The sequence below is a fragment of the Anomaloglossus baeobatrachus genome, chromosome 1 (assembly GCF_048569485.1).
Source record: "Anomaloglossus baeobatrachus isolate aAnoBae1 chromosome 1, aAnoBae1.hap1, whole genome shotgun sequence".
In the NCBI taxonomy this organism is placed as follows: domain Eukaryota; kingdom Metazoa; phylum Chordata; class Amphibia; order Anura; family Aromobatidae; genus Anomaloglossus; species Anomaloglossus baeobatrachus.
Window position 1 is genome coordinate 877,849,086 of NC_134353.1, and position 9,506 is coordinate 877,858,591.

Consider the following 9,506-nt stretch of genomic DNA (forward strand, 5'->3'; position numbering starts at 1 on the left):
CAATATATCTGCCGGAGACCACTCTGGACATCAGTATTAACCCCATCATCACCATAGATCACCAAAAATATGGGATTATAAGATAAATAAAATTTACGGGGGGAGAGTTTACCATTTCCGTCATTAACCTCTTCATGACCTTGGACATATTGGTATGTCATACATCATGTGCCCCCCTTTTATGCGGGTTCACATGCTGAGCCTGCATCCTTCCCTGCACATATCGGTTGATCAGGTCTATCAATGCCTATATAAAACAACCCCCTTTAAATCTTATATTTGCCCCTCACCCTCCCTTTTTCTGCCTTCCTGAGGTTTGCTGAAATATACAGACCCGTACAAAGGAAAAATTGCAAAAAATGTAGAAATATCACTAATTACAGGAGCTATCTGATACAACAAGGGCAGATGAGGCACAGTGCACGAATGTCACCCACCATAATACCTATACACCAGCTATGGCTGTTACTGCACACCTTCCCCAGTGCAGGCAATGAACGTGTTAACTGTCGCCTGCACTTGCCACACGCTAACCGTCCCTATATTGGAGAATGGTATTGTCTTTTTTACATTGTTTTCATTCATATTTGTTTTTGTGGGGGCTACCATTGCTGTGATGGGGGGGTGCACTGATGACAGCCAAGCAGCGGCAATGCAGAGATATGTCCGGGCAATGACCACAGGAGGGGGCGGGCTCTGTCAGACGGAGCCTCAGGGGGCGTGGCCAGCACAGCTTATATAAGGCGGTGCCTGTACCGTCAGCCCCGCAGACAGTTCTGGTGCTCGCAGCGGGAGGCGGCGGAGAGGAGTGATGGAAATACTGAGGACTATTACTTACCAGCCAACCAACGGGAGCAAAATGTGTGAGCAGGCGCTGGGCAGGGTGTGCGACAGCAGCCGGAGGTGGAAGCTGCCGACTGAAGCGGAGCAGCAGCCGCTCCACCACAGCTGCACCGGCTCCGCCACCGAAGTGTCCCGGATTATCACTGACCCCAGCACCGGCAAACGCTACTGCAGGGGCAAAGTGCTCGGCAAGGTAAAAACCTGCAGCCTGTGGCCATCCCCGGATTACACGGACGAGCTGGCATTTCTATGGGCTTCTGCCCTCCCGGACCTCTAGCTTTGCTGGACATTGCTTGGTCCTGGTCACCCTGTGGCTTATAATGACCTCATTTATGATTATTGTCGCTGATGACACTTGGTCCTAAAATAAATTCCAACACCCTCTGTAGATGCCCCGAAATAACTGGAAATGGGTCCAGGTCCTCGCAGTATCGGATCTGCGCTGTACATTGTCATTAGACTAATCGCGGATATTATTATATTGTTGTTTTGAATCCAGTCATTATTATATAAAGAAATGACTATATTTATCAATCCATGTTGTATTAGAACGTAACTTTTTGGGTGAAATATAAATATATATATTCACCCAAAAAGTTATGTTCTAATTATATATAATATTTTGAATGAAGCTTCTAGTATTGGATCTAGGCTTCATCTACACTAATATATATTTTTATATTAATAAAAAAAAATTTATATATATATATATATATATATATATATATATATATATATATATTTTTTTTTATTAATATAAAAATATATATTAGTGTAGATGAAGCCTAGATGCGTCATTCAAAATAAATTTATATATTTTGAAGCTTCTAGTATTGGTTGGTTTTGCAAACATTCAATTTTATATATAATATTTCAGAAGGGGACTTGTTGCAATATTTATTAATAAAAATATTAATAATGCTATAATATTGTCCCCCCCTCTGAGTATATGACACGCTCTGGTAGTGATGGATCCCCTGTGCAGTGGTTTGTGTGCTGTGGATTCGGAGATTCTTTGTTCTTTACTAAATTGATCTCCATTTGACTTTTATCGTCAACCCCCCCCCCCACCCCCCCTTTCAAAACTGTCTGCTTTGCATATTAAATATTCTCGGCGTCTATTGCGGGGTTAAATGGCGAGCGATGCTGTAAGGCTTCTTTGTTCAGGACCAACCCGTCTTCCTTCTTCTTTGTAGGGAGGATTTGCAAAGTGCTATGAAATGACAGATTTGACAACCAATAAAATCTACGCTGCCAAAATTATCCCGCACAGCAGGGTGTCGAAGCCTCATCAGAGAGAGAAGGTGGGTGATGTGTGATTATACCTGGATATTGCTACAAGACTTACATTTTTGCACAAATATTCCAGAATCTGAGATTTAACGCATCGTCCTTTCCCCCTCCCAGATCGACAAAGAGATCGAGCTGCACCGGACCCTGAACCACAGACACGTCGTGCAGTTCTATCACTATTTTGAGGATAAGGAGAACATCTATATCCTGCTGGAGTACTGCAGCCGACGGGTGAGTGTTCTGCACCCCGTGTGCCGCCTGTGCCCGATCGCTGCCCGGCACCAGCTAATGACATCTCCTATTGTTTCTCCAGTCTATGGCACATATATTGAAGACAAGGAAGGTATTGACAGACCCTGAAGTGAGATACTACCTCAAACAGATCGTGTCTGGCTTGAAATATCTACATGAGCAAGAAATCCTGCACAGGGACTTAAAATTAGGTGAGTTCCCTTTAAATGCAAGTGCAAGCTCTGCTGGCGAGGTGAGCCTAAGTGATTTGAGTACTGTGACATTTAGAGATGTAGCAGAGCTGTATTGTGCATATGAGTTGTCACATGTATTCCTTGTAATCGATGGATTCTGATTCTGACATTGCAATGTTTTTTTCGTTCTAATGTATTGTATTTTTTTTTTTTTTTTTTTTAGGAAATTTTTTTATTAACGAAGGCATGGAACTGAAAGTGGGTGACTTTGGCCTGGCAGCTAGACTAGAACCTATGGAACAAAGGAGAAGGTACGGCCATTGACTGATGTCCCCTGCCCTGTGAATGTTAATACGCCTTTGTGCCCCCTCCCGTGTGATGTACTTGGCTAATTTTCTGTCCCTTTTTTTTTTTTTTCTGCAGAACGATATGCGGCACACCAAATTACCTCTCACCCGAAGTGCTTAACAAACAAGGGCACGGCTGTGAATCGGACATCTGGGCTTTAGGATGTGTCATGTGAGTATCACTCGCGATAATGGGGCGGTATCCGTCATGAGAGGGGGATGGGGATACAATCCTGCATGTTGTCTGCTCTTGTAAATTGAGCATTAATCACCCACATGAGCAGTTGATGAATATTTCCTTTGCTTTTCCTATAAAGGTACACCATGCTGCTTGGGAGACCTCCGTTTGAAACCACAAATCTTAAAGAGACCTACAGATGCATCCGAGAGGCGCGGTACTCTCTGCCTTCTTCACTAATGTCATCCGCGAAACATCTCATAGCGAACATGTTGTCCAGGAACCCCGAGGACAGGCCCAGTCTTGACGAAATCATTCAGCACGACTTTTTCACCCAGGTATGTAGTGATTCATTTCTGAGAATGTTCCTTTTTGTGCCTGTTGCTCACCGCATATGCAGACAATAACTGACGGCCTTCTTTCCTGCAGGGCTTCACACCGGACAGGCTTCCTTCAAGCTGCTGTCACACCGCTCCAGACTTCCACCTGTCCAGCCCGGCTAAGAGCTTCTTTAAGAAAGCGGCTGCAGCTCTGTTCGGAGGCAAGAAAGAAAAGGCAAAATACTTGGATAACCACAGTAAGTGTTATTTCTTCCTATAGTAACCGGTGAATTGGAAATCTTGGCCTCCATATATTCCCCAAACTCCAGACCTCAACCCCCAACAAGTCATGTTTTCAGGATTTCCTTGCTATTGAACAGGTGATGGCATTATCATGGCATCACCTGTGCTATATTAAGGAAATCCTGAAAACACTGGTCTAGATTGTTTTATCTAACCAAGCGCTGTCACGTTACAGATAAACTAGCAAAGGAAGATGAAGAAATTTACAAGCTGAGACAAGACTTGAAGAAAACCTCCATATCTCAGCAGAATCCTAGGATGGATGAGGTTGGTTATTACTATGGAGGAGGGGGAGATATATTGTACAGTATCTAACCCTATTTTGGGGTCTTCAGCTTGATTCTTATTTTCTTTGTTTCTTGACTTACAGGAGAGCAAAACAATCTCAAAGTCCAATGCCCTCGACAAGCCTGACAAGCAGCAGATGGGCGACACCATCCGGATGATTGTTCGTGGCACCCTGGGCAGCTGTAGCAGCAGCAGCGAGTGTAAGTATAACCTGTCCCACTAGTGACTTGGCTGCATACTCACTCCGCACAATCGGGCGCTCAGCCGTCTTTGCACTGCTGCAAGTCAGAACGTTGTCGGCACAATTATCAAATAAAAAAAGTGCACGCTGCGTGGAATAAACTAGAACAAGCTGATAATTGCAGAGCTCCTACAGAACAGGCTGCTAACTGAGCTTGCTGAACAGGTGCCAAGAGTTCCTAGGCACGCAGACTCGCCTGTCACTGGTAGTAATGTTATCCATTTTTCATTTCCAGGTCTAGAAGACAGCACAATGGGCAGCGTGGCCGATACCGTCGCCAGAGTCCTCAGGGGCTGCCTAGAAAACATGCCCGATTCAGATTGTATCCCTAAAGAGCACTTGAGCACCTCATTTCACTGGGTGACAAAATGGGTCGACTACTCCAATAAATACGGCTTCGGGTACCAGCTGTCGGATCACACGGTTGGCGTACTGTTTAATAATGGGGCGCACATGAGTCTACTGCCTGACAAAAAGTGAGTATTGTACATGGATGGTCATGACCTCTTAGGGCCGTTTCACACATCCGGCATTTCGTCGGATTACCAGATCCGGCACTCTCCAGTACAGTGTAACACTACAATGGCATTGCGGCAACCTCCGGTCACATGCTGTCGTGTGACCGGAGCTTGCCATGATGCAATTGTACAGTATTAACACTGTACTGGAGTGTGTGGATCCGGCAATCCGGTGAAATGCCGGATGTGTGAAACGTCCCTAATTCTTCTAAGTCTCCGGTCTGGACATCTTATGCTTATGGTGCTTGCTTTTTTTTTTTTCCCAGGACTGTGCACTACTACGCAGAACTCGGCCAATGTTCCATCTTTGCTGCTACTGAAGCCCCAGAGCAATTCATCAGCCAAGTTACTGTCCTGAAATACTTTTCTCATTACATGGAGGAGAATCTAATGGATGTAAGTATCCACTTGATATCTGGCACACATTTAAGATCCCATTAATATGTGGTAGGTATAATAGCAAATGTCTAAAATTTAGAATTGTATTATTGGTCTCTTACCTCATGTGCACGGTATTGAAGCTTGGGTATCCATAATTACATCCACTCATATAACCATGGATACCTAAGCTGCAATGCCCTGCACATGAGGTAAGAGACATGGCTATATTAGGAGAACTGTACTATGTTTGTTTCTAATTGGAGGTATTTGATATGAATATACCTACTACATATTGGGAAAGGATCTTGAAGCCTAGAGCAGACAAGTCTGAAAAATACCTATTTTTTTTTTTTTTTAACCCATGTCAGATCAATTGATCTACTTGTGATCCAGTGCCTCTTCTCCTTGACTAAATCTTTGATTTTTCTTAATAGGGGGGTGACTTGCCCGGTGTCACCGACGTGTGCAGACCTCGCTTATATCTCCTTCAGTGGCTGAAGTCTGACAAAGCCCTCATGATGCTGTTCAACGATGGCACATTTCAGGTAATTACCTTTCTCTCTACTCCAAGTGTTTGTATTGAGCCAACCATGGTTTTGGGACCACCAGCCTTAAAAGAAGCCGGTCAAATTGTACACCGTACATTCAAGGGACAAGATATGTGGTTTTAGGCAATAGTTTCAGTGTAGCTTATTTCATACAATTTTTCCTTTATGGGAAAGTCCGGTAGGCGGTCCTAACTAGAAAATGGGACCACCCACTGAACTGCAAAGTATTTTTAAAAGGGATTTAAATGAACAAAATACAGTTCTTACTATCTGTTCCTTTGAATCATACTTTTCAACGTGTGGAGACTAGTGGTCAATTGTACTTTTCCAATTAGGACCACCCACTGGACTCCTGAGCATGAAGAAAAAATAAAAATTTTAATCTATCTATATTAAGCTCTAGCTATAGCTCTGCTTTACTATTTAGTCTTATTTGCAGGCAGCACATTGTGACAGGATACCTTTAGACTTGTAAATTGAATTTTTAATAGAATGTGATTACTTATAAAATGACTAAACTGGTTCCTCTTCCAATAAACAGGTCAATTTCTACCATGATCACACAAAAATCATCATAGCCAACCAAAGTGATGAGTATCTTCTGACCTACATCAATGAAGACAGGATGTCTACGACGTTCCGATTGAGTACACTACTCATGTCTGGGGGTTCAAACGACCTGAGGAACCGGATGGAGTACGCATTGAACATGTTGATGCAGAGGTGCAATTAATGGGACTGATTTGTTACTGGGAACGTAGAGGATTGGAAAGCCCTTCACTGTGAGAACACAAGTGTCAGGCATCAGGACCTAGCACGTTGGAAAGTGGAAGTGGTACGAAGACAGACTTCCTACGTAGCACGCTGGGCTGGAACCAGACTGGACCAGAGATCAATACATCCGGCTTTGTTGGACCAGTTTTGAGGCTTACTTTTGTGGAAAGTAATTCTGTTTTGGATGATGAACCTTATCGGGGAACCCTAAAAGCAGGGTGACTGTTTTGCTCTGTGGAGAGCACCTTGGTGGTCGCGGCTTTGAACTGTGAACACTTTCACGATTCCGAATCGAATGTCTGCGTTTGAGGACAGAATGTGACATGGAATCGCTGTGATCGACGCAGCTTACTGCTGCTCAACTGTGAACTATGGCCATATATAATATATATTTTTGTTTTAATACCCACATTTTGTGGCTGGACAAGTGCATTCCTAGTTATTATAATAATTTATTACAGCCCAAAAGTGACGTATTTATGACCTTTTTTCGGACATTCGAGTATACATTGTTGGCAATAAATAACAGAAACTACCAATGTGTTTTTGCCCTTCTTTAAGCAGAATTGATGAAGAGTATTGGTACGCCCTACAGGCTTCATTCAATACATACTTAATCATACACCTGATGGTAATTTACTCACCAGTATGACTACACGTTAGTTCCCAAGATCAATGATTTAGTTCTTGCAACAATCAGGTGGATGGAATGTAATATAACCTGTAATTGTTGGGCGTCTGCAAATAGTTGACTACAAGTTTCTAGTTCGGTGTCCAAAGCCAACATCTGAATAGCAGGAATTGCATATTGATTGGTAATGGAGCTCAAAGCTTCTAGTCTCCTTACAATGGTCCAGGTTGTCTACTTAACCCACTTATACCACCTTCTTTTGTGTTATGTCCCTATATATTGGGGTTCCAGTGCTACATGGGTCATAGTATAGGCTGCTTACTTGCCAAACCTGGTACATGCCATAAAATAGAGGGGGTAGGGTGGCCATCAAAATCATACCAAAAACAGATGGGTCATACAAGCCCAAAACTACAATGTATCAATCGGAAACGCCCTAAAATACTGTAGTTTTTGTAACTTTTATTACAATCTTGCACACTCACCCCCCCCCCCCCCCATCCTACATTACACCTATTGATAGGTCTGGAAAGTCTTCACTACTTAATTCCGGTAAGGCCTCTAATTCCGATCTGCAAGTGAACCATTAAACAATGGATTTTCTATAGCTTAATATTTGGTGTTATATCAGCTTTCCAACCTGGAAAAATAAAGCAAATTTTTATGAAGATTTGCCCAAGGTGACTGCATGAGCAGAAGGGATATACAAATTAGGAGACGTGGTCCTCCCTTAATTCTGCAAGCAACCTGTGGCTAACCTGCCAAAAAGCAATGGCTTATTGGTGCTTTCCAGGGGAAACGTATGATCCATCAGATATCGCTATAAATCTATAGCCTACTTGGAAACTGGTGACCGTGGGAGCTCCTCTGCCTAATTGGTTGTTAGATTTGTCAAAAATGGGACAGGAATTCCAGTAAAAATGTGGCAAAATGTGCCATTTAATTGATGAAACCCATATGGATTATACATGTAGAATTAAGATAACAACACAAGGAAAACCACAGTATTCAGCTAAAAATTAGATTTTATTGAAAAAAAAACACTTTTTAATAAGACAAAAGGTGAAAACAAAAAATAATCCAAAATACAAAACACTGCATAAAAAGCCAATACTTGATGCTAAATATATCAATAGTTAAATATTCATAATTTACTGAAGGTAAATCGTAAATAGTCTAATAATGGATAGCTGCCTAGAAAGTATTTAAATGAATAAATCAGCAAAAACGAGGTCTTGGACTAAAGTGCAGAGTGCTACGAGGACCTCTATCAAAGTGACAAATGCTGAAAAATATAGAATGCAGACTAGCTGCAAAAATGGGTTTTGTCGAAGAGCCATGTTCGTCTGAACACAGAGGCATGTTTTGTTCGTATAAACGTTTATATGATATCTCTAGACTTCTGCTGGTTGGAATGAATTGTCAAAATTTAATTGATACTTCTGGTAATATGTAGGTTATTTGATTCTACATGCTCTTCTCCCTGATTAACACGAAGTCCCAGAAATTTCGAGCTCCCCCTGAAGTCCCGAAAGAGGGTCAAATGACCCTTAGTCCAAACTGAGTAGAACTAACTAGAAACTAAATGGCTAAACTCAATGGGAAAACAACCTCCTGTGGTGCGACCGTAATGGCCTTAATTACAGAACAAAAGACTGATTATTGGATGTTGGCTAAAATCCTTCAGGTCATTCGACCCGTCTCTGGGTTCCAAAGGTAGAAATGTTAAATGACCCCTCTGGGACTTCTAGTGTTTAAATGATGTTTCTAAAAGGACTACCTACCACTACCTCAAAATTGCCTCAATCCATTCGAAAATGGGACTAGAAAACTATTCAAAGGAGTTTTACAGCTACTTTTACATTGATGGCCTATCCATAGGATAGGTCATCCATGTCTAATCGGCTGGGGTCTGACACCCCGCAGTCCCGCCGCTGGCGGTAGCAAATAGAGGGAAATGCTCAATTCTGGAGTTACTCCGTCTTTTCATAGTGGCCACAGCCGGGTACTGCACATCTGCCTACCAGCAAGAAGGGGCAGCTCCCGGAACTGACAACTTCCAGCTGTCTGCTGCCATGACAGAGACCAGCTGATCGGCAGGGCTGCGGGGTGTCAGACTCCGGCCAATCAGACATTGGTAGATAGGTCATCAATCAATGTAAAAGTAGGGGACAATCTCTTAAGTGATGCATGTCATGAAAGATTGCACTATATTGCAGGTTAATAAGAGGTCACATTGCAATGTCTAAAGAACTGTGACAAGCAAGGAACAAAAAGTTGGAAAACAAGCCCTGTATAAATGAGGAGCCACCCACCCGCCAATAAATGCACAATATATAGAAGCATTTGAAGTATCAAACAAACCTGAAGACTAAATATGTGATTGAACCAGTAATGTACTATGTGAAGAAAAATC

General features: G+C 42.5%; 1 protein-coding gene across 1 annotated transcript; it reads left to right on the forward strand.

Annotated features, from left to right (window-relative positions):
* Positions 1-769: 769 nt before the first annotated feature.
* On the forward strand, positions 770-6,994 carry PLK2 (polo like kinase 2). The gene is made up of 14 exons (XM_075326435.1): positions 770-1,036; positions 2,040-2,147; positions 2,251-2,367; positions 2,450-2,579; positions 2,785-2,872; positions 2,985-3,080; positions 3,226-3,424; positions 3,516-3,663; positions 3,885-3,976; positions 4,080-4,197; positions 4,474-4,714; positions 5,023-5,152; positions 5,572-5,682; positions 6,227-6,994. Exons 1-14 carry the CDS (start codon positions 812-814, stop codon positions 6,416-6,418), a joined length of 1,995 nt encoding a protein of 664 aa, XP_075182550.1. The 5' UTR covers positions 770-811; the 3' UTR covers positions 6,419-6,994.
* The last annotated feature ends 2,512 nt before the right edge of the window (positions 6,995-9,506 follow it).